The sequence below is a fragment of the Ostrea edulis genome, chromosome 8, assembly GCF_947568905.1.
Source record: "Ostrea edulis chromosome 8, xbOstEdul1.1, whole genome shotgun sequence".
Classification (NCBI taxonomy): Eukaryota; Metazoa; Mollusca; class Bivalvia; order Ostreida; family Ostreidae; genus Ostrea; species Ostrea edulis.
This window is the reverse complement of record NC_079171.1, coordinates 65,091,284-65,117,182: the sequence shown is the minus strand read 5'-3', so window position 1 is coordinate 65,117,182 and position 25,899 is coordinate 65,091,284. Positions and strand designations below refer to the sequence as shown.

General features: G+C 36.3%; 2 protein-coding genes across 4 annotated transcripts; one reads left to right on the top strand and one right to left on the bottom strand.

Moving 5' to 3' along the window:
* The first annotated feature begins 58 nt into the window (after positions 1-58).
* On the top strand, positions 59-7,850 carry LOC125662740 (prostaglandin E2 receptor EP4 subtype-like). Of its 2 annotated transcripts, XM_056146685.1 has the most exons (4): positions 59-639; positions 4,420-4,849; positions 4,964-5,327; positions 7,144-7,850. In XM_056146685.1, exons 2-4 carry the CDS (start codon positions 4,512-4,514, stop codon positions 7,462-7,464), a joined length of 1,023 nt encoding a protein of 340 aa, XP_056002660.1. In that variant the 5' UTR covers positions 59-639; positions 4,420-4,511; the 3' UTR covers positions 7,465-7,850. The 2 variants fall into 2 exon arrangements, with proteins under 2 accessions (XP_056002660.1, XP_048751026.2); XM_048895069.2 differs by having other exon boundaries at positions 4,420-5,327.
* A 1,383-nt stretch (positions 7,851-9,233) lies between these two features.
* On the bottom strand, positions 9,234-25,526 carry LOC125663470 (uncharacterized). 2 transcript variants are annotated; one of them, XM_048895758.2, is made up of 16 exons: positions 25,451-25,524; positions 24,723-24,788; positions 22,661-22,743; positions 22,027-22,098; positions 20,063-20,213; positions 19,178-19,260; positions 18,898-18,966; positions 18,110-18,305; positions 16,951-17,103; positions 15,362-15,409; positions 14,238-14,264; positions 13,620-13,736; positions 13,454-13,465; positions 13,107-13,124; positions 9,424-9,613; positions 9,234-9,292 (listed from the first exon to the last, which is right to left on the bottom strand). In XM_048895758.2, exons 1-16 carry the CDS (start codon positions 25,482-25,484, stop codon positions 9,256-9,258), a joined length of 1,356 nt encoding a protein of 451 aa, XP_048751715.1. In that variant the 5' UTR covers positions 25,485-25,524; the 3' UTR covers positions 9,234-9,255. The 2 variants fall into 2 exon arrangements, with proteins under 2 accessions (XP_048751715.1, XP_048751716.1); XM_048895759.2 differs by lacking the exon at positions 13,107-13,124 and having other exon boundaries at positions 25,451-25,526.
* Between the last annotated feature and the right edge of the window lie 373 nt (positions 25,527-25,899).

Below are 25,899 nucleotides of genomic sequence, written 5' to 3'. Positions count from 1 at the left end.
TTGCAAGACAAACGCGATGAGGCCTCAACTGGGGAGCTCGTGCTGCTTGTTGTGTCTTGTTAATATATAATGTGAAAATTTGGAGCCGCTCAGATCGAAAATCTTTTAGAGGTCAGTATCAACGGGGAGAGCAGAATCGATGGCGATGTTTTACACCTTTTTTCTTTTTTAAATCCGAAAAACAACTAATAAAAATATAGCCTAATGTATAAAAGCCGTACTAAAATTCCTTATTTTCAAGGAAACAAATAAAAAGAAGAAAATAATATAAAAAATAAATACAGGAAATCTTAAAGTACTGCAAAAATGATGGAAACGAGACAAGTTTAAGTACACCAAACAAATCAATTTTTATTTTTAGGCCTACCATCAGGAACGAGGAAACAATTCCTGCCCTGTCTCCGTGCATCAGTTGGTGTCTTCAGTATTTCACCTCTCGTTCAACATGTTTGTGTGTGATAAATGCGACAGGAAACGTCCTTATTATCTTATTCAATCAACACATCTGATGCATGTATAAACAGAGCGATAGAGATCACCCCTGTCATCTCCCTCAACCAAAACATATAACGTTTTATTAAAAAAAAACACGTACGAAAGATAAGCAGTATTAACGGTGGAAAAATCGGTTTGAACACAGTAAGTATAATTTTTTTTTAAATTTAGTAGTAGTAGTAGTATTCGGGCAGAACAATCATTGTGTATAAAACTTCAGAACGTAAAACTTATACAGGGGTCAGAATGTAAAACTTATACAGTACCAATTTTGATGTACCAGATGCGCATTTCGACAATTAATGTTTTCTTCAGTGATGCTCAACCGGAATGTTTGAAATCCGAAATAACAATGAAGTTTTAGGGCTATTTTAGGGGAAAACAGTGTGCCCCCCCCCCCCCCCCCCAAGTGGAGTCAAATTCGTTTAAGTATAAGAGATGTGTTTTAACTACAATGCTTCGAAATTTACTTTATTAGTAACGGACTTAACTTCAAATGATAAATAATTCCAGTCTATAATAGCATGTTAGTAAACATTGGAACTATTATAAGCCCCCACCCTTGGAACCATGAAATTAAAATTGGTTCCCCGCTCTAGTAACTTTGTTGTTTCTGGTGCAAGGTCATGAAAGATATTTAAAAACATGATTAAGACACAGTTGTCTAACTCTATCAGCTACACAGAGTGTGTTAACTGAGTAAAAAATTCCGCAATTTATAGGGGCTCTAGGGCCTAGATTTTGGATGAACCTAATTATTTTGTTTTGAAGCACCTGTAATTTCTTTTGCGAGGATTTAGATAAACCTGCATACCATGCAGACGAGCAGTAATCAAAGTAGCACTTAATAAGTGCATATGCTAACGTTGACCTTGGCCTTCTATTTAGCCTAGCCCCATTTCTGTACAGGAATTTTAACCGTGAGTTGACCTAGTTATAATCTCATTCACAATGACATTACATTTCAAAAACTTATCAATAGATAACCTTAAATATTTTACCTGATCACTTGCTTTGATTCCATGATTATGACACTTGACCTCAAACTGACCTTCATTAGAAAGCTTGCGACTAGGGCCGGACAGGATACATTCAGTTTTCCCGAGATGAAGTGACAACTTGTTGCTGCTAGCCAATCAGAGCAATTTTGTAGGACTTTGCCAAGTTTCATTGAAATGACCTTTGGATCTCTGTGTGAATACAGGATTACACTGTCGTCTGCATATAAGATCAACTTGCAGTCTTCATGGACGCTAATTGAAATTTCATTGACAACATAAATATAATAATAATAATGTTGGACGTACAATATTCTTTATACCGTATAGCGGATTTTTTCCCCTGGGTGATAAGTTTTGCTTATTTTAGCGGTTAGATAGCTTTACACCGTATAGCGGATTTTTTCCGCGGGGTGATAAATTTGGCTTATTTTAGCGGTTAGATAGCTTTATACCGTATAGCGGATTTTTTCCGCGGGGTGATAAGTTTGGCTTATTTTAGGGGTTAGATAGCTTTATACCGTATAGCGGATTTTTTCCGCGGGGTGATAAGTTTGGCTTATTTTAGCGATTAGATAGCTTTCCGCCAAAATTTCACACGCCAGATAAGCACCCAACTGTGACTTTGATATTTGCAAGAGAAGTAACTCTTCCTTGTCCGCCAAAATTTATTCTGCTAAAATCATCGTATCTTTCAGTCAGCAAATCACCAAATTTTAGACCCGCGTAAAACCCCGCTATACGTTATCTGCCTTGTAAGCGGGGTCCATGAGTTCGATTCCTGCTCGTACCATGGCGGCCAAACTAAAGAAATTTTTTTTTAGGACTGATAAGTAGTGATTGCTCATTCGCAATACGTTTGGTATTAGAAGTAAAGATATCGGATCTCTCGGATACTACGTTGAAACCTTAGTGATCCATCTCAGCCCTGAGCAATAAACTTTACTGTGTTTTACTTACAGTTGGTGATGTCTCATTAGGAGTTACAAATGTTCGATGAGATGTAAAACAAACACCTGTACATACGTAAGAATTAAAGGTCTGTGATGGGGCAAATCCTGGCAAGTCAGAATTGATTATATTAATTTTGGCACATTGATATACATGTATCTAAGCGGTAATCCCATAACTTCTATAAGCAATACAAAATAGATAGTTGGGCAAACACGGACCCCTGGGCAACACCAGAGGTGGAATCAGGTGCCTAGGAGGAGTAAGCATCCCCTGTCGACCGGTCACACCCGCATTCCTACAAGGAATACAAAATAGGAGAGCCTTTGAAACAGTTGCTAGACATCAAAGTTTGAAGACCAAGTAACAGAACATCATGATAAACAATTTTCCTTGCAAGATATCACCTGTTCAATATCAGCTCCCTACATGAAAAGAATATGAACATACGAGGATTGAAATCTAATTATAGAAGGTGTATTCTAAACTTTCAATAACTTACTATATAACGTAAGCTATTTACATTGATTGATTGATTGTATCTTGCTTAACGTCTCGCTCGAGAATTTTTCACTCATATGGAGACGTCACCAAGACCGGTGAAGGACTTCAAATTTAGGTCTATGCTCGGCGCTTACGACCATTGAGCAGTGAGGGTTCTTTAGCACGCCACACCTGCTGTGACACGGGACATCATATTTACAGCGTGCCCTAGCAACAAATAATTTAAAAAAAAACTTCAACACTCTTTGCTGATTTCAGCTAAGCAAAATCATTCCATTCAAATATCAAAGATATCAATTATCAAAATTATCAAACATCAAAAATATTGAATATTATCAAAGCTTAAAAAATCAAATATCAAAAACATCAAATATCAAAAATATGAATTATCAAAACTAACAAATATAAAAAAAAAACATCCAATATCAAAAATATACAATGTCAAAATTATCAAATACAAAAAATATCAAATATGAAAAATACTAAATATCAAAAATCTAAAAAAGGAAAAATGTATGAAAAATATCAAATATCCAATATCAAAAATATCAAATATCAAAAATGAAAAGCGAAAATAACGAACAGTGATCAATCTCATAACTCCCATAAGAAATACAAGAATATGAATAATCAAAAAGAAAAGATATCATAAATATCCAATATAAACAATATTAAATGTCAAAATTATCAAAGATCAAAGATATCAAACATAAAAATTATCAAATATAAAAAATATCAAAGGTTAAAAAATCAAGTATAAAAAATATGAATGATAAAAAATATAAATTATAAAAAATAACAGATATCAAAAATATCAAATATCATAATATCAATTATCAAAAAATCAAACATCAAGAATATCAAATATCAAAAATATCAAGCATAGAAAATATCAGATATTAGAAATATCAGATATTAGAAATATCAAATATCAGAAATATCAAGCATAAAAAATATCAGATATTAAAAATATTAAATATAAAAAGTATCAATCAAATATCAATTGCGTCGGTGACCTAGTGGTTAGGCTGTCAGACTCTCGACCAAAAGGTCGCGGGTTCGAGTCCTGGCCGTGGCAGGTCCGACGTTGTGTCCTTGGGAAAGGCACTTTACACGAATTTCCTCACTCCACCCAAGTGTAAAAGGGGTACCTGGCTATAGACAGTGAAAGATATTGTTAGAATGTTAGTGCTCTTTGTAATGGCAGCTTGCACTGTTTGCTTCCTAGGAGGCTGAGGAAGTTCTAGATTGATATAAGGTCTGCCGGGGTAATAATGTATTGTAAAGCGTTTTGAGCAGCATACGCTGGAAAAGCGCTCTATAAAAACCAATCATTATTATTATTAAAAACATTAAAAATAAAATACAACTCAAATACCCAGCTCATTAATAACTTTATCAATTTATCAATGTGTGAAGCACAATTATCCTAATGATTGCTTAAAAGATCTGTGTATTTTATCTGCAACAGACGGAATTTACAATAAAACCACATCACATCTTGCGTGATCAGACAGGATGTGAGGCCTGAGAATTCAGAGGAACGCAACAGCTACAAACAACATGGTCATCACAACTCACACATCTACTGTCGGAAAGTGGAACACGACCACCAACACTACGGAAGCCGTCAACAGCACAACATTGCCAACACTCACAACGACACACATCTACGAGAACGCCGCCCCTGTCACCCTGCTGTTTGTGTTCGGAGTCGTGGGGAACTGTATAGCTCTTTCCGTTTTATGCTGTTCTGCAAAAACTCACAAGTGGCGACCGTTCTACCGGTTCGTGTGCGGGCTTGCCATTTCTGATGGCGGGGGGATACTAGCATCGTACCCTTTTGCAATGTATCGATACATCTCTAAATTTCAGTACGACTTTCCGGAACCGTTATGTGAGTACGTCGGATTCGTGTTTATGTTTACGTTAATGTCTTCCGCTTTGATCGTTTGTTGTATGTCTTTTGACCGATTCTTTGCTACGTTTTACCCTTTCCTTTACAACTCTCCAAGAAAAGAACTCCGGACTAACATCACACTGGGTTCGGTGTGGTGTCTTTCGGGAATCCTCAGCAGTCTTCATTTGTACGGACTGGGATCCAGCAAAAACATCTATCCTGGCTCGTGGTGTTTTCTGAATTTCATTGATTTAGAGCCATGGAAACCAAAGGCCACACAGAACATAATATATTCCTTCATCTACGCCATCACAGGAGTAATAGTTGTTCTTCTGACCATTATAATCAATACGGCAGTGATTTTCTTCTTCGTCCGAAACAATGCTCGTGGGAAAAAATCGCACAGACACGATCTACACGTGATTGTCTTCCTGCTGGTTATCGTCACCGTCTTCACTTCCTGTTGGGCTCCTCTGATGGTAAGGCATGTTGCTTGTCAGAGTAAGTGTAGTGATACACTGTCGATAAGAGACATTAGTGGTGAAAGTGATGACAACTTTTTTTCTCTCTCAAAATCTCTCAATAACATAGGAGTATATACAGGTGTATTAATGGCTAATAAAAATATTTACTCCCCCCCCCCCCCCCCCCGTTTTTTTTACAAAAACAATGCTACGTTAGATAACCGCTTTTAGTGTAAAGAAATATTTAATGAAGAATTGTTCTCTTGCAAGTCAATAATTATCTGATCACACATATTACATATTCATTTGCCTGTTTTGATGAAAGGTGATATTAATCTCATAACTCCTATAAGCAATACAAAATAGATAGTTGGGCAAATACGGACGCATGGGAGCAGGTGCCTAGGAGGAATAAGCATCCCCTGTCGACCGCTCACATCCGCCGTGAGCCCTAAATCCTGATTATGTAAACGTAGTTATCCGTAGTCAATATCAGTGAAAGACACGCCAGACAGTTTTTGACCCAATGATAGGTTGTATTGGCAATTTATATCGTTATAAGAAGTGTCGAAAATAATGAAATACTTGTGTTTTTACTGAAATATATGATGTAAGTTTTGAAATCATTTTTCGAGTTGCGTAGCAAATCTCGGCCTTTAAATTGGCGAAGGATGGGCGTCCAGTCGGGCGGGCGGCGTTCACAATTAGCTTGTCCGGTCTTTAACTGTCATACTGTTTGGTGCATCTTTGTGAGACTTACATCACATGATCACATCCAATAGAGGAAGGTTCCTATTCATTTTGAGGTCAAAAGGTCAAGGTCACTCTGTTACTAAATGTCCTAGATTTGAGCTTGTCCGGTCTCTAACTTTCATACTATTGGGAGCGTATTTTTCAGACTTCCATATTTTGATCACATCCAAACGAGAAAGGTTCCTATTTATTTTGAGGTCAAAAGGTCGAAGGCCAAGGTCTCTTTTTCACTATATACTGTAGACTTGAACTTGCCTTGAACTTTTATACATGTACTTGCTGGTGCATGTTTATCAGACTTCAATTGCTGATGACATTCAATATTCATGTTGCTTTTGAAATCCAAATGCCAAATGTTAAGGTCATTATCACACTAAATACCTATTTGCGATCATTCAAAGCTTCATACTTAAAAACTATATTAAATATGTGCATGATTTTACTTTGTGAATGCAAGCGTGCATAATTTTCCAAATTGCACCTCGGCCATATGCATCTTTGATGCGTTTTAGCGATTATTTTGTTGGGAAATTCAAGTGAAGTAGCATGTTGCTGCAGAAAGTTTTTCCTCAGATTAATCCTTTCTCAGTGCAAATTTTGATGTTCATTTCCTCTAAAACATTCCCTGGTGTAAAATATTGATGTGAACAGAGCTTATATTTGTGTAATTTCTTGGTCATATCTGTCTTTGTCCGTCGGTAGGTCTGCGCCGTGTGGCTTCATGATCCTCGCATGCCAAGAAATAGTCGAATATATATTGCAATGTATTGCAGACGCAGGCAAATCTTACAACAATCAAAAGTATTAGTTCATTTTAAACAGGCGTTCACTATTTGCATTTTTGTGTTCAAAATATAATGATAGTCATTTCACCATGAATGCATTCCAGTTGTGAGCAATGCATGTATGGATCTTGATAAACATATCATGTATATTTTAACCTCTGGGAATTTCGAAATAAGTAAAACCAGAATGTAAATCAACGCTTTCTACATTGTATGCAGGCGTGGAGCATCGCAATCCATATTTTTGTTCATATTTTAAAAATGAAATATATTTCTTATCGTTCACATTCAAGGTGAACATTCTCCAGCATGCCTCTGGCTCTATCCATGGGGAGGGACCTACAGAGCTGAACTTTGTGCGCATGGCCGTCATGAACTCAGTGGTGGATCCCTGGATATACATTCTGTTTCGGAAGGAGGTCCTTCTACTTGTGATCACTGCTCTGGAACGTTTGACCGGAAGGCAGTTTCATATGAAAAGGGGGTTGATGGGATTTCCAGAAACTGGTGATTCAAACAAAACGCCTGCCACTCCTCGAGCGACGCCCACTTCAGACCCACTCCATGCAACAGTGACAGCATCATCAGACGATGGGGGAGTTTACAAAGGATGATCCAATGAAATGCTTACACGTCATACAGCCTACCCTTTGGAACATGTTTTTAAAACCCACTAATTTTCAATATATTGCATTTCACGTGATTTAAAAATCCGATTTCATGGATTTCACGGATTCACATATAAGTTAAGGTCAGGTACAGTCCGTTCTACGCAAATAAAGAGTCGAAAATGTACAGAATCAGTGATTTTGATTTAAATATCAATAAATTCATACTCTTATGATGTAAACCACGTTTAACTCTGATGTCAAGTGACGTCATTACACTACAACACGTCACAGGATTACGTCACGCGGACTATGGATATTTGAGTAGACAATCTCGCTAATTTTCTTTTTTATATTGTATTGAATTATTTAGCATTTACATTTGCACTGATCCCGTTGTATTTGTTGTCAGTAATTTGAAAGTAATATATGTCTTTATCCAAGGTGAAGATAACGAACAGTGATCAATCTCATAACTCCTACAAGCAATACAGAATAGATAGTTGGGCAAACACGGACCCCTGGACACACCAGATGTGGGATCAGGTGCCTAGGAGGAGTAAGCATCCACTGTTGACCGGTCCCACCCACCGTGAGCCCTATATCCTGATCAGGTAAACGGAGTTGTCCGTAGTTAAAATCAGTGTGCCAAAAACGGCCTAACAATCGGGTATGAATCACGCCAGGCAGCGTATATTATTTATGATATGGATCACCGTATGCTATTTTACCTTTTTCATACAAACCAGGACAGGTCGACATCTTATATAAAGATGTATGGAAATAGGATGGTGACATAGATCAATGTCGTTATACACTAAAGGAACACTTACAATATTCACCAGAGGGTGCTAGGCATGAATCACTTTTAGGCGTGTTGTCGTCTCTGATGGAGCCCGCAATGCAGATACAGATTTCACCTCGACTCAATCTCTGCCTAATCATTTCCAAACGAAATTAACTATATGATACCCGAGAGCGTTTAGGTTAAACCTACTAAGGGCTATAATTCAACAACCCATAACATACTCTTTTTCAGTGCTGATCATACATATATGAAAAGTTAGATTAATATTGTTAAATGTTGTGTCTGTCAAGATGAAGATAAGGAACAGTGAACAATCTCACTACTTCCACAGAGAATAGGATCTGGGACAGGGAATGATTACTCCTCCTAGGCACCTGATCCTGCCTCTGGTGTGTCCAGGGGTCCGTGTTAGCCTAACTCTCTATTTTGTATTGCTTATAGTAGTTATGAGATTGATCACTGTTCGTTATCTTCACCTTTCATCTGCGTGCACCAGAGTAGGGATAAGATGTCTTAGAGGAGTAAGCATCCCCTGTCGACTGGTCACACCCGCCGTGAGCCCTACATCAGGTAAACTGGGCGGTCTGTATTATGATGAAAAGCATTGTAATCAGATGACACGCTTTTATAGAGAATTAGAAACTCTGATTTTTCTTCTTATTTTTTCTCCTTTCTTCATAGTGAGTGATGTCTAATATTGTGCAATACGGCAATGTTTTTCATGTGATCACTGTTCGCTGTGTCAAAGTAAAGAATCCCGATGTACATGTAATTGATACAAAGATGAGGATAAAGGACAGTGATCAATCTCATAACTCCTATATAAGAAATACAAAATAGATAGTTGGGCAAACACGGACCCATGGATACACCAGAGGTGGGATCAGGTGCCTAGGAGGAGTAAGCATCCCCTGTTGATGTTTCACCATTATTAGATCCCCATTAATTAAAACAGTGATATGTCACCAGTATTACATACGTATTTAATGCTAATTTGTATGACAGGTGATATTCAGCCCTGCAATTCTGAAAACAAAAGATAGGAATAAGAACTTTAAAAGTGAAATCGGTTTCCGTGTCCCAAATATGTTACAATTTCATTGGACACTTCCTTATGATAATCAAGATCACGTGATTCTATAGACTGATATACTCACTCTGTTGAAAATGGTTTTTCGTATGCATTACATATTGTCTTGTCTTGAGCAGAGCAAACCCAGCTGGGGTCATGAAATTTCTTGCAATAAAAGCAACAGAATTTCTGAAGCTCAGGGTCCCCATCGCTACATATGTCCAAGTTATTTTGCAAATATTCACACTGGCACGAAGGAATGGGGTCTTCACAGGCTGTAATTATCAAATGATATATCAAGTCATTTTCAAGTGAGCATCAAGTCATTACAAAATCATTCTCAAGTCATTATCAAGTGACTACCAAGTCATTATCAAGTGACTACCAAGTCATTATCAAGCAATTAAGTTTTTATCAAGTCATTGTCAAGTCATTATCAAGTCATTACGAAGTAAATACCCAGTCATTATCAAATAAATATCATGAAGTCATTATCAAGTCATTAACAAATCATTACCAAGTCGTTATCAATTCGTTACCAAATCATTGCCAAGCCATTAGCAAATCACTATCAAGTCAGGGTCTAGTAATTATCAATTCATTAAGAAGCCATTACCGAGTCATTATCAAGTGATTAAAAAGTCATTACCAGGTCATTACCAATAACCTATCAAGTCACTATCAATTAATTACCACGTCATTACCAAGCAATTATCATTATAAAGTCATTATAAAGCATTCATCAAGTCATTATCAAGTCTATCAAGTCATTATCAAGCCATTATCAAGTTATTATCAAGTCATTATCAAGTTAGTATCAAGCCATTATCAAGTCATTATCAAGTCATTATCAAGTTAGTATCAAGCCATTATCAAGTCATTATCAAGCCATTATCAAGTCATTATCAAGCCATTATCAAGTCATTATCAAGTCATTATCAAGTCATTATCAAGCCATTATCAAGTCATTATCAAGTCATTATCAAGCCATTATCAAGCTATTACCAAATAATTTTCAAGTGATAATCAAGTAATTATTAAAGCGTTAAGATTTGCAGATATGTGATGTTCACAGGCTGTAATTATCCAGTATTTTCTTGAACAAGTGAATATAACGAAAAGTGATGATAATTCGTATCAAGAATTCAAAGTTAACAACAGGGCAAATACGGATCCCTAGATAGTAGGTGCTTAAGAAGAGTATACATCCCCTGTCACACCCACCGTGAGCCCTATATCTTGATCAACGGAATAATCCATAGTCAAAAATCAATAATCTAAGAATGGTCTAACAATTGGTGTTTATTTTACTATGTAATATTTCTTCAAAAGTGACTTAGTTCTCAGGAATAACAAAAATGAAAGTACGTGACACAAGCACATTTTCAATACCCATTCGAACACTACAGCTGTATGTAAAATAAGAAAGTCTTAAATTGAAAATTATGGGAGGAGATAGACTGACAAATGTTATCTCTATGTTAGTTCAACAGCCTGTAATGTTACCGTAATCAAATATAATGTTCACAGAATGTAGCAATCAAGCACATTAAAAATTGATCATACTGAGAACACGCTCCCGTGATCTTACCTAGCTTTTACTTAAAACTACACGTGTTATTATATTTCATGTACCGCCCTTTCAAATGGCTTAGAGAGAAAACCTCACTTCCTGTACGATATATACATCGAGGAATAGCTGGTGGTATGATATGGTAGAAATGTTAGTATAATGGGAAATTATTTAAAGAGATTCGCACCTGAGATTTGGAGTAATATAAACTTTTTGGAGAGTTTTTTCTTCTTCATTGAAGGAGAATTATGAAATAAAAAAGAAATCTTGGGGTCACAATGCTTTTGCATTACATTTACGACAAAAAATCATGATATCAAATTTGATAGTTTTAAAGGATATATTAGGAGTAATAACAATTTCAAATTTCACAAAATTTTCAAGGTCTTGTCTGAAACGTTAGAATAGAACTAAAAAGTGGGGGTTAAAGATCTATTTTTTTTTTAATTATTGGCGAAAATACTGAATTATTATACAAAATCTCGAGTATATTGATTTAAATTTTTTGAAGAATCGGTGGTCTGCTTGGAAAATATATCAACCAAATTTATAAATTACAACATTTGAACTAGTTCCAAGTCCCACCTACTTGTATAGGAGTATAAAAATAGAACATATCTTGAAGAAGAAAACCAGACACCGCAGATTTAACAATTTTTGAGCAATCAATCCTACCGCCACAAAATATAGTCGCTGCCAAACCCTTTCAAAAATTGAATTGACACAAAAATTTTCAATTGGATAGAGTTCAATAATTGATTAGCTGCAATAATGTAGCCTTATCCATTTTTTTAGTCTGACGTTTTCGGGATAGGGCTACAATCCCATAGGATCTCCGTAATGGTGCAAAATATTTTTTTGAATAACCAATAATAAGCTCCGTGTATTAGTCCCAAACGTTGTTTACACCAAAAGGAGTACCCAGTTTGTGCTTGGACATGTCTAATAAAGGTGTTTTTCATAAAACATCATGTACAGCCCGCAAAATTATTCGTCTGCAACGCCATGCTTGTTATCGCGAGATCTCGTAGGTGAATCTACTGAAAACCCTAAACATTGACAATCTCCACGAAAATGTAGTTACTCGAGTCATTCTGACAAAGAAAGGAAAATCATATAGCTGTAGGAATAATTTACGCTCTGCTGTGCGTTTTTTTTAACTTGATATGAAATCTAAACCTTTTTAATACCGACGAAATAGCTTTCGCCTCCGTACTTGTTCATTGATGTAAATACTACCTTATATAGCATCTGCTAGACTTGCTCAAATCTCTATGTTTTTATTACATTATCATTTCATCCAAATTTTACTGTGTTTCTCTGCTCTCTGCTATACTTAATGTCACCTAATGTTTGGCATTATCAAAAGTATTAAAGAGAGCACTGATTATTAAACATAGAGACTTGAGCAAGTCTAGGCATCTGCAAATAACTTGACAATCGGAAATTGAAACTTCAGTACATCAAACATGGCGCACAAATATGAATCGAGAAATTGGAATAGATCAAAATTGTTGAAAACGGTAGAACAGAGCCTCACGTAAGTTACCGGTTGTAAATTTATATATTGACTAAGAAACATAGAATATCATTTTATTTACGTACATCAAGTTTAGAATGATCGAAAATGTTGCGGGAGTGAAGCCACATTTGCGCCATTACGGAGATCCTACGGAATTGTAGCCCCCCCCCCCCCTAAAAAAATCGGAGAGTGCTACATTATTGCAGCTAGTAATAGATGTATGAAATGTTTGCACCACTGGGATCAGTATTGAACCACTAAATACTTAGATGTAGCATCCTGCGCAGTTGTGCTCAAAAGCTCAGGAGCTAACTTCCTTAAATTCGTGGGAGTCAATTTTCGTGAATGGTCCGGGTTTCACACCTTGGTTGGACTATAAATTTGTGGATATGGTTTGTGGAAATGGAACGTTTTAAAATTTGTGCATTTCGCTGTGGTTTGAAATTTTGGGGATATGCCTACCCATCAAATTCACGAAAATTGTTACCCCGCGAAATCCAGCTGTTCAATAGTATTTACTGCTACCCCGCGAAATCCAACTGTTCAATAGTATTTATTGCTACCCGCGAAATCCAACTGTTCAATAGTATTTATTGCTACCCCGCGAAATCCAACTATTCAATAGTATTTATTGCTACCCGCGAAATCCAACTATTCAATAGTATTTACTTACGTAGCGATGTAGGGTTTACTGTAAATAAATGAATGAAATATGTAAATCTGAAAATAGTGAGATAGACGTTAAATAATCCATCCCATTATATTCTATATTAGTAACAGGATCACCATTGTCGATGCATCTGCTTCATATATATGTATATATAAACCTTATTACGATACCAATTTTGATGCACCAGATGCGCATTTCGACAAATAATGTCTCTACAGTGATCCTCAAGCCGAAATTTTGGAAATTCGAAATAACAATAAATTTGTAAGAGCTAAAATGAAAACTAGAGTGCCAAAAACTGGAACAAAAACTTTGAATGACCCATGTTCCGTAACCGAATATAAACTTACCCGTGGTGCCACCTGGTAATAAAATTAAAATAATTCGATAAACGGTGGAAGTTCAAAATGGTAGTACAATTATATACACAAGATTTATTTATCTCATAATATGTAGCAATATAGACATTATCTGTGTTTATTACGATGGATGTTGAATATTAGCATACAATCTCACCTGTGCATTCTGGTTTTTTACATGTGATGGGACATACATCGAGTCCGCCTGGGTTTGAGGGATTGCAGAAGAAGGACGCGTACTGTTGGCAGTTAGCTCCGTCTACGCATGGTCCAACTGTCACAGTAATAAATCAAACAAAGTGAATGATTCTCCAAGATATTAGAGGCAATGACAAGTAGCATAGCCTGCGACGATGATGATTGATTGATTGAATATTGTTTAATGTCCCTCTCGAGAATATTTCACTCATATGGAGACGTCACCATTGCCGACGAAGGGCTGCGAAATTTTAGGCCTATGCTCGGCGTTTATCACCTTTGAGCAAGAAGGAATCTTTATCGTGTCACACCTGTTGTGACACGGGTCCTCGGTATTTACGGTCTCATCCGAAAGACCACCCCATTTAGTCGTTTCTCACGACAAGCAAGGGGTACCGAGGACATATTCTAACCCGGATCCCCACGGAATGCAACGGTGATGACATCACATTTCATTCTTTATGGATATGATTATGACAAGATGATCAATTACAGTTATGTAGACTAGCATATGATTTAAAGCAAAAACCAAATTGACCGATAACCACAGTTGGAGGAAAATCAAAAATGAACTCACCAGTCGCGGGAGTTGTAACAGCGACACCTATAATGATATTTCAGTTACAGTTTTCATGTGATAATGTTATTGGAACGTCAGAAAAATAGACATTTGTCATAGATCGTCACTTTAATCGATATTCACTTTAATCGATATTCATTTTAATCGATATTCACTTTAATCAAAATTCACTTTAATCAATATTCACTTTAATTGATATGCATGTTAATCGATATGTACTTTAATTGATATGCATGTTAATCAATATTCACTTTAATTGATATGCATGTTAATCGATATTTACTTTAATGTGAGGATGATTAAATAGAAAATATTGTATCCGTGAAATATATCAATTTTGATTTGAGAACAAGATTTACAAATAGAATTTCAAAAACTACATGATCATTCTAATAATTCAATTTGCAAATATAACATGTTATCAAATCGAATGCTGATTAACGTGTTTCGTACTTATTGTTAGGCTATTATTCACGAGTACATGATTAGCGAATGATCAAATTTTAAATCTAGGTAGGTCACTAACAGATATGTTGATTTTACAGGATTTTCAGAAGGAAGTTTGCGAATTTTAGTTCTGTAGTAACGCTCTAACATGCAACTACAATTTGTTTTAGGGTCAAACGTTCTCTGAAGTGTTTCATACCAATTGTCGTGATAAGGTCAACGACGCAATCCGTGGTCAAATTCAAAATCGTTATGTGAAGGAGGACCTAACAACGGACATGTAGAGCGTCATTATATGCGGAGTGTATTTTCGGGATGCACTGGGCACTGATTCCCTTGTTTAGAATGGATTTAAAGGATCGTTACAACTATACATAATCTATAATGTTTCAGGATGTAACAGATCAAGCAGAGTCCCTATTCAGTAAAACACGCCAAAATATCCCGTCCAATGCAATCCATTATTTTTGTATTTCAACAAAACACCCACTGAAGCTGAGAAGTTACGTCACTATTGTCAGCACGTGATTGACCTTGTCAACTGTTGCGGACACGCGTTTTCTAATACATGTATCAGGGGTAATGCCTTTTCACAAACGTATATAACGCGCCGACTCGTCAGAACAATGACCAACGGATCGTTATTACAGCACGTGCTACGTTGTGTGTAGTACCTGGTGTCGTGGTTATGGTTGTTGCAGGAGGAGGGATGGGAGGTCCGTCTGAAAAAAAAATTTCGTAAATGACATAGCTTGGAAACGAGAATCTGTACACACCCTGAAGCGTACTGCTACAATAGATACGCTGTTCCTTTCCCACACTAAACCATTGAAAGCTTTCTGCGTTCCATTCCAGGACAAAGCGCTCTGTTCCGTGACCAAACCGTTCCGTTCTCATTTAAAACTGTTTGTTCTCAATAAAGTGGTCTTTCCTTCACACTGTTCGTTCCCGCATAATCATGCGGAACTCACCTGGCATTATCAAGTCATTGTACATCAATATGCGGAACTCACCTGGCATTATCAAGTCATTGTACATCAATATGCGGAACTCACCTGGCAATATCAAGTTATTGTACATCAATATGGCCCTCGGTCTTATCGGGGTGAAGAAGATAAAATGAGTTCGACAAGAATGCAAAATTGTGTAATATGACACACAAGAGGTGGGATCAGGTGCCTAGAAGGAGTAAACATCCCCTGTCGACCGGTCACACCCACCGTGAGCCCTATATCCAGGTCAGGTAAACAGAGGCATCCGTGATCAAAATTAGTGTGCCAAGAACGGCCTAGCAATCGGTATGAAACTTGACAAACTGCATTGACCCAGGTTGTATTGACGAACTAGATCGTTATAACGACCAAAGAATTTGCGAAATCAACTAAAATACATCATTGTGTAAAAGCTTGCTGCGACGAACAGAACTAAGATTCCGACTTGAAATAAACACTCTTTAGAAATAATATGTTTCCTTAAGTATGACACGGCAAAATTGCAAGTGAAATTCGAACAATCAGAAGGGAAAAGCTCCGACTATTTAACCACAACTATCCATCCCTGATATGAAATGCCTTGAATGAAGAGTATAGATTGTAAAAACTTATACGGTACGAATTTTGATGCACCAGATGCATATTTCGACAAATAATGTCTCTTCAGTGATGCTCAAGCCGAAATATTGGAAATCCGAAATGACAATAACCTTGTAAAAACTTAAAAAGGGTGTCAAAGAATGGGGTCAAATTTGTCCAAGGATCACAGCTATGTATGAGGGAGATAATCCTTAATTTTTGAAAAGAGTTTCTAACTTTTAACACAAGAATATATCATCCGAGTTCCATCAGCAATTGTTTAGTTTGAGATTTACGGTTAATAAACAGCTTATAGGTGCTTAAAATTCGTTAAGTACTTCTACACCTGTGAAACAGAAAAAGAACATTGAACTTTTTGAACGAAACTGTTCTCGGCGATTATGATTATTATCGAGAACGGAACGTTGAAGATAGAAAATGGCAATCAAAACTGTCATGCATATGCGTTCATGATTATCATGAAGTCAGGACACTTCAAAAGATTTCCTTAAAATTCATATGCTTTTGACTCCAAATTTTACGTTACCAGCAATTATGTAATAACCGGATGATTAAACACATTGTCACGTGTCAAATGTATAAATGGAAGTGAAGCGATTCGAGAAAAACACATTCCGATACCCATTACCTGCATAATGACAACAATTCACTTTTTTGATAATTTTACCTACTGCATGTGTTGCAGGTCCTGGGACAATGCAGTTGTCTATTGACTTGGTCCTGACAAAAACTGGGATTAGTTAGTCCGTTTCTGCAAGCTGACTCGTCATAGTCCTGACACAGCACGAGTGGTGGTGGTGAGCTCAATTCGTATTGGTTAATAACTGTAAAGAGGAGACCAATCAAAGATAAGGTTAATGAAACATTCACTGTTAAGGTATAATTGACCAAATACACATTTAAGTAACTTCGGGTTTGAATACATTATCAATTTGACTTTGCTGATAAATACTGATGGTTACTCTTCTTGGGGTTTCGGTACTGACAACTTCTGAGAATTACTAATATCTTCACAGTTTGTACAAATAGTTTTTCGTCGGAGGGATGCTAAGATTTTATGTCGTGCGTACTGTGGTGAGAATTGTTGAGAAAAAGTCTTGATATTACACCACCTTGAACAGCAGTATTTGAAATGGGAAAACTCAAAGTAATAAAAAAGTTGTTGAATAAAATTATTTCGGTACTGAAAAGTGGTGATGAATGGAAGGTGAAGATAACCAACAGTGATCAATCCCATAACTCCTATAAGCAATATGAAATACTGTGAATTCCCTGCAAGTTTTTGGGAAAAAATATTTTGTTTTGCATTTAACACAATTTTGTATACTCTTTTTTTGTGGTCTATGCGACTAATCAATATGTTCTCCGCTCTCGATACACCCCCTCGCAAAACAGTGCTAAAAATGGGGGAAATGAAAGCAATAGATACTTCAAGAAAAAAAACGAATCACATAGGCATGAAAAGCGCATTCTACATACGATATTTTGTGAATGTTTCAGAATGCATCAATCATTTAGATAACGTCAAATCTTTGAACTGTGGCAAAAAATGCTTGACGACTTCACAGAAACGTGAGCAGCTACAGCAATGACTTCACAGAAACGTGAGCAGCTACAGCAATGACTTCACAGAAACGTGAGCAGCTACAGCAATGTCACATCTTATCAGAGTCAGTACACTCTCAACTATCTAGAAATATATATAATTTTTCAGAATTTCTGGACATGGCAAGAGATTCAGGTGGGACAAAAAAAAAATGGTTTCATATTTTCTGAAAGACCCTGTAATCCTAAATCATATTCAACCTGTACATAAACAATATCACAAACCTGTTCTAGATGTGCAGAGGTCCCTGTTACAGTTAGGTCCTGTACAACACTTAGCGCAGTACGTCCGATCGGTGGGTAGGGCCTTTCTGTAGCGTTCTATGGACGGAGCTTTTCCGTGGCTTTCTGTGGGCGGGGCTTTTCTGTAACCATGGGAATCTCTTCTCCCGACCACTGGTTCCTGAGCAACTATACATCCCTGTAAATTCAACAACTGCAATTTGCTAGGATTCACTTCAGCAAATCAAATTGAAAACACTAGTCAATACTGGAGTTATATTTATATACCAAATTTCCATCATTGCATTAACAAATATGAAACTAAGCTTTGGTCTTAACAGGGGAGTTCTGGAATGTCGTAAAAACAACATGCAAATGTGACAATCATTAGTCCTACTCAGCACCTGATCCCACCTAGGTTTACAGGGTTCCGTGTTTGCTCTACTCTAAATTTTGGAATATTTATGGGATTTTTGTTAGATAGATATATCACTGTTTTCTTTAGTTTTTCTTTCCATATGTAGTTTAATGTCTTAAAAATAGCATCCCTTGTACAAGACGGTAATGAACTTTGTGACACTGAAACAACTGAATTCTGTAATGATTGGTTGGTTTATCAATGACAAACTTCGCAGTCTGTGGAGATTAATTTACAGTTGACAAATGAAACTCATCTTAGACAAATGTTTACAATTTGCAAATTTAAATAGACGTTTAAAATGAACAGTTTGTGCCTACAGGTTCACGGTTGACAGACATATTTTGGACACTTTTAAATCTGCCATACTTACACTTTTTTGGGCACATCCCATCCTGAATCTCTTTTCATCATTCACATAGATATGTTCCGTGTAGCAATACTAGAAAGGTAAGAGAAGAATTCAATGCTTTACTGCACTTAATTCCTTGCACAACATGAACACCTGATTTGATAACGTCGTCTTTCAGCTTGGAGTCATGATAAAAAAAAAAACCCGCATCAAATAATTCGGTTTAACGGTGATACCGTGACAAAGTAAATTTGATGTAATGTGAGACTTTAAAGGTCGTTAGATTATTATACAGACTTACCTGATCTTCGTCACATTGAAGAGAAAGATTGCAATCCTCGGGATTTATGACGTCATCACAAAACAGACATCGCTGTTTTAACTCTAGAAAGATGATTTGTAAGTAAAAATGCTTTATACAAATATATTTTCATTTCATATCTATCTGTCTATCTATCTATCTATCTATCTACATGTGTTTCTCTCTCTCTATCTCTCTCTCCATCTATATGTCTACATGCATGTGTCTGTCTATCTATCTGTCTATCTATCTATCTATCTACATCTCTCTCTGTCTGTCTCTCTCTGTGTCTGTCTCTCTCTCTGTCTGTCTCTCTGTCTCTGTCTCTGTCTCTCTCTCTCTCTCTCTCTCTCTCTCTCTCTCTCCATGTATGTGTTTGTCTCTCTATCTATTAGTCACTAAGCAATGTAGAAATTACAGAGTTAAGATCATGATGTTTTGAAAATGAATTGAGAAATAGATTATCATTATTTCATCTTTTTATGTGTAATATGCTAAATGGGACTTAATACTACATTAGTATTAATCATCACATCTGTAACCATCAATTCAACCCCTTCAAATTGATTTTCATGATTCAAATTACAAATAATTTTATATAAAATAAACTATCAAGAACTAGAGAGTAGCTGATAAATTAGGTTTTCTGATATTTCGTTATTATTGTTTGTTACTCAACAACAAAGGCTTTTCTTCAAAATATAACTTCGACATTCTTTGTTTTCCCCTCTGAAAAGGTTGGTTACAGGTGCAAAAAATATATTTTTTCTTTTAATAATTCATTACCTTATTGTAAATATCAAGACTGGTGATGTTTATCAACTGATGCCACTGTAACGTTTTGCTTATACTGATAATTCGGCGGTGGTTTCATCGCTCACTTACGTATTGGAATGTCACAGAGTTGCAGGTTACAATAGTCCCCCTGACAACACTGGTCGCAGGCCTGAATATCTCCGTTCCCCGCCCTTAATGACGCCTTCTGCAGCAAGGTGTTTGTATGGTCCAGGTTGTAGGATCGTCTCGCTCCACATCCCTGAGAGCATAATGTTTATTTTTAGATGAAAAGAACACAAAGCTAAAACACACAAAACAGGGACCCTCTAACAACTGTTCTTGTGGTTAGCCTTCTGACTCCACAAGCATTGGTTACAAGGTGTGTCCTGGGGTTTGTGTTTATCCAACTCTTGATTTTGAATTCCTTGAAGAGTTATGAGATTGGTCAATGTTCGTTAACTTCACATTTTCATATTCGAAGCATTTACAACATTCAGAGGGTATTTTTTATTTTATTTTATTTTTTTTTTTTTTTTACAGATTTTCAATCAAGGATGTGTGTGACATGACATTTTTATCTACATACAAAAAAACTTAACATCGCGTATCTGCTATCTGGTAGTGGCCCCCCCATCTGCTACGTCAAAAGGATCTGCCTGAATATTTCGAGCTAAGCTTACCAAACCCTTTAACGTATTCCTCCTAGGCACCTGGCCCTACCTCTGGTGTGTCCAAGGGTCCGTGATTGCCCAACTCTCTATTTTGTATTGCTTATAGGAGTTATGAGATTGATCACTGTTCGTTATCTTCACCTTTCACCCACGATTCATTTAGTTTTATGTTCCATATTTCGGGAAATTTACAGGATACCTGGTAAGCCCTAATCCTAGGAGGATTTTATAAAGTTACATGTAGTATTTACGAAATAAGATATAATTTTTAGTGCTATTGGAATATGACATGAAGTTGGTCACGCGATCAAATCCTATAACGCTCGAAGTTGACCACGTACCAAGTTCATGTCAGATCTCAATGGAGATATTGAAAAATGAATGATGGTCTACCAGATGACACCATCAATCTTCCCCAAAGAAATAAAGGCAGTGTGTTTAGAAAAGACACAAATATTATCAAAAATCAGGTAAGGATCTAATTGGGTTTGTTTCCCGTTTATGAGTTAAAGACCCATCTTTAAGTTAACATCCCGAATTGTTAGCCGTCTGTCAATCAAACATTTAACAATATATCTCAGGTGTAGTGACATCTGTAGATACTGTGGTCTGGAGCTACCTCAGAGAGGTGTTTTGATATCAATACCGATCAGTACCTACTGGCATTCTTTAGATCTTGAGGAAGCCCTGTATTCTAGAGTTTTGATAGCATTGACCTATCCACAACTGCTATTTTCTCGTGATTCAATTGTTTTAAAAAAGACTCCTGAACAACGCAATTTTAATATAACTGTAATCCCCCCTCTATATACATGTATTATAAATTACACAATCAGAAATCAAACAATAATTTGCCCATCAATTTCTACATCTTGTAACTTATTGAAATGATTTATATTATCAATTTATGATAGTTCTATATTTATAAAAGAAATTATTCATTGAGCCAATGACTGGGAGTAAAAGAGAGAAAGAGGGGGTGGTGTAGACTGTGTGTCATCTAGCCATAGAGATGCAACCATAATACAAATACTATGACCACAGAAACACTGCAGACGGCCCTGAGTACATCAAAAGTATACACAGCACCCTGATCTCTTGGCCAGGTAAATAACAATGACTATAGATGAGCTCCTCCCACATTCACTGATCCGTGAAGAAACCGTACCGTATTTTATTTGGGTCTTTAAGGTTATCAATACGTTGTAAATTAGTATATGGGTCACGGATTGAGTACAGTACACAAATGTGTTTACTAATTCTTATACAAAGACAAGCTAAGAAGAAAATGGTTAAAAAGTGTCTAAAAGGTTTTACGTCCAAAATGATTGCAAAAAAGCAATGGATATCTTTATTTTAGATTGAGGAATAAGATATGTTATAGGTAAAACAAATACTTACCGCTATTGATTCACATCCGGAGGAAAAATAAATCAGCCCATCTGGGGTAAGAAATCTCCTGCCAAAGCACCTCTAGAAAAATGGTTTAGACATGCAAGGCAAAAGTTTTCTGAGCACCATTTGGAAAATAAAACTTTGTAAAAATCTTCAAACATGCTCCTCATTTTCATATCGTCACGTAATATAAAAATTCTCAACACTCTACAACCTTGATCCCCTTTACACACTGAGATACCGCTCATACGAAAAGCACAACAAAAATATATATGGCTCCCTTCCCTCTATTCTGGGGCTGTTGGGTCTGCTCCTGCAGGTTCGGTATAACTAGAGGATATACGGTATCCTTACATGATAACTAGAGGATATACGGTATCCTTACATGATAATTAGAGGATATACGGTATCCTTACATGATAATTAGAGGATATATGGTATCCTTACATGATAATTAGATGATATACGGTATCCTTACATGATAATTAGAGGATATACAGTATCCTTAAATGATAATTAGAGGATATACATTGTATTTATATCAATTAATTAATCGTATGCCTGCATATTTCTACATATAGATATAGGGCTCATGTAAACCTGTTGAGATACACAATGGAAAATTTAATGGAGTACTTACCTGATGGCTTCCACATTGCACGATACGAGTGCAGTCTCTTTGATGTGCCACGTGTAAACACGAGTAACATAGTGGTCCTCCCGCTGTAATACACATACACACTGCTATCACAGACGTATATTGCAATGTGTTACTGTAAATCAAATTTTACTCGCCAGAATATCATTTACTCGTTATTTTGTCAGATTAGCCATTCGGGAAAATCCAATCCTAATGCAATAGAGAATAATTCGCGAAAGTTGTGTCTCGTAAATAGATACATCATGCATCCACATGAAATAAGTTCCCGCCAAAGAAGTGTGACCCACAGTAGTCGTGATACATAAAAAATGGAACCAACTGTTGCAGTGGGCGTGTCAATTAAAAGAATAATGAGATTGATTGATTGATTGATTGATGTTTGCCGACACACTAAAAAAAATTCAGTTATCTGGTGGCGCCCAGTTTTTATTGGTGGAAGAGAGAACCCAGATACAATGTACCTGAGAAGAGACCACCGACCTTCCGAAAGTAAACTGGGAAACTTTCTCACTTACCAGCGCAAGCGTGATTCGAACCCGCGCCGACAGGGGTGAGATGCAGTGTAATTAGGGCTTTCCACCTTTCTGTGGAAAGTCCTATTGATATTGTTCTGTTTATTATTATTTTCCTGCCGTCAAAAAAAAAATTTTCCTCTTAAGACTTATCGAAAAACTTTATAGTCCATCATATAGTACTTCTCGAGAAACGAATACAGTTCACCCTGCGTAATTGAACTTTGACCCCTTACGGAGTTATTGGACCTTTCACAGAAATCATTGTTACCGCTACTCGTTTTAAACCGTAAATGATAGGAGGATAAAACCTTTTCTAAATCATAGAGGGTAATTAGTAGAAGATAAGAATTTCAAATGAAGGGATTTGGTGTCCCCTAAAGGGAGTTAATGCCTCTTTATGTTTTGCGATTTATTCGTAAAACATGTCGAACTTGAGAACGGTTTGTCGTAGAGACATGGGACCAACTGGAATAGGATCGTTGACCTTTGACCTTGAAAATTAGGTCAAGGTCAAAGGTCAAGGCTATCAGAAAAAAGGAAAAAATAGCTCTTTTTATACTCTCTTTCCTGCTTAAGGTAGCGTTGAAATATTATATGGGTAAGTATTGACTTCTGGATTGGTTCTGATAGTATGCATTATAATTTTGAACTTTGACCACTCTGTGCATTTCGGAGACTCGCGTTGAAAACCTTGTTATCGCTATTACTACTTAATGGAAAGTCATAGAGACACGAAACCTTCGCTAATGAATTCACAGTAAAACCCTCTTGCATAGAAAAATTAATCAAAGGGATACAAAAACTCTTAAGCATAGTTATTGCCCCTGAAAGTCTCCAATATCATTATTTAAGCCTATAACTTTTATATTAATATAGATAGAGACATGGGACCACTTGCATTAAGACCGATGACCTTTGACCTTCAACATGAGGTCAAGGTCAAAGGTCAAGGTCATCATCAAAATTATTTTTTCTTCATTTTCTAGATCTTTAATAGTAGTTTTAGCATTGAGAAGCTAATTGAAATGAACCGAAAACCCCTAAGCATAGTTATTGCCCCTGAATATCTTGATTAACATTTTAAGCTTATAACTTTTACATTAATATAGATAGAGGCATGGGAGCACTTGCATGAAGACCGATGACCTTTGACCTTCAAAATGAGGTCAAGGTTATCATGAAACTTTTTTTTTTCATTTTCAAGGTCTTTTTGAGTTTCTTACATCATCTTGAATATTCTTAATTTTTTTGGGGGGGTGTGTGTGTTAATCATGGTAGGTGGAAAGCCCTCTAATTGTTTGCGAACAATTAGGATTACTAGTTTTAAGCGCAATGCGCTAACCACTCGACCATAATGAGAAGTACAATGATGATGATATAATGGATATTCACGGATGATATGGAATCAGCTGTTGTAGTGAGCGTGTGTGACAAATCAACAAATAATGAAAAGCACAATGATGATGACATGTCTTAATTCATATAATGGATATTCACGGGTGATTGGAAGACATTACTGTTCTTACCATTGATATAATCGATCATTGAAACAACGATCACCAGAAGGGAGATAACTGCGGAAGTGTGTGTACCTGTAGATGATAAAATGGCTGTATACACCAATATAGGGTTAATTGTAATCAGTGAAACTTTTTGTACACCGCGTGCACCTGTAAACAATGATATATTTAAACGCCTCTGTCAAAAATTAAATTTTATACACATCTGTAAAACGATAGAATATTTAAACACATTTGTAAACAATGAAATGTTTATGCACATTTGTAAACAATAAGATACCTATATACGCCTGTAGATATAAATTCTCTATACACATCTGTTAAGAATGAAATACTCGTAACCATCTGTGAGTAGTAAACGTGTTTCCTAATCTCAGAATGCTCAAATGTAAAGTACACATGAAAATTTGGTTTATATAACAAGTTAAAATTTCTCGAGGTAAAATGAAACAAGCACGATACTAATGAATACCATGACAACGGTTCAGTGTTGTTTTATATTTGTTAATTGGAGATACTACAACCATGACACCAAACCCAACATTATCGGCTGTCATCGAGTATGAATAAAGGATTTCATAAGAGTAACTCTAATACCGTTTCTTTATTTTACTATTAAGCGTGGTTTTCTAGAAGGACGGTTCGTTTTAAATTTGTTTCCAGTGAAAACGTTTCGATTTGATTTTTCCAGATGAAATCGTTTAAATATTGACATAACAGAAACCTAATCTCACCTTTCATTCTTACAGAGATTCCTAAGGCCGCCATTTTGATAAGAATTTGGTCACGATTAACATCGTGTGCCACGTGACAAGTTTATCATTTCATTGTTCAGGGGATGAGTTTTTACAGTTATAGCAGTATAGAGGAATTAAATGGACCTCAAGCGTCTAATTTCGATACTTCGTTTGGTATATTTCATCCACAAACAACAAACGTTACGAATACACTAAATAATTAAAATCTAAAGAAAAGGAGTAACCCAATTTGGGATTTAATATGAACGCTATCAGATGACCTGTTTTCATAGCTCTCTCCCCCTCTCTGTCTCTCTGTCTCTCTCTCTCTCTCTCTGAAAGAAATAAACACTTCGGTATTTCTATATTACATGTATATTATGAAGATATTCCATGAACTATTTACAGAATGTTTGTTGAAAAATAATATAAAAAAAGATTACTTG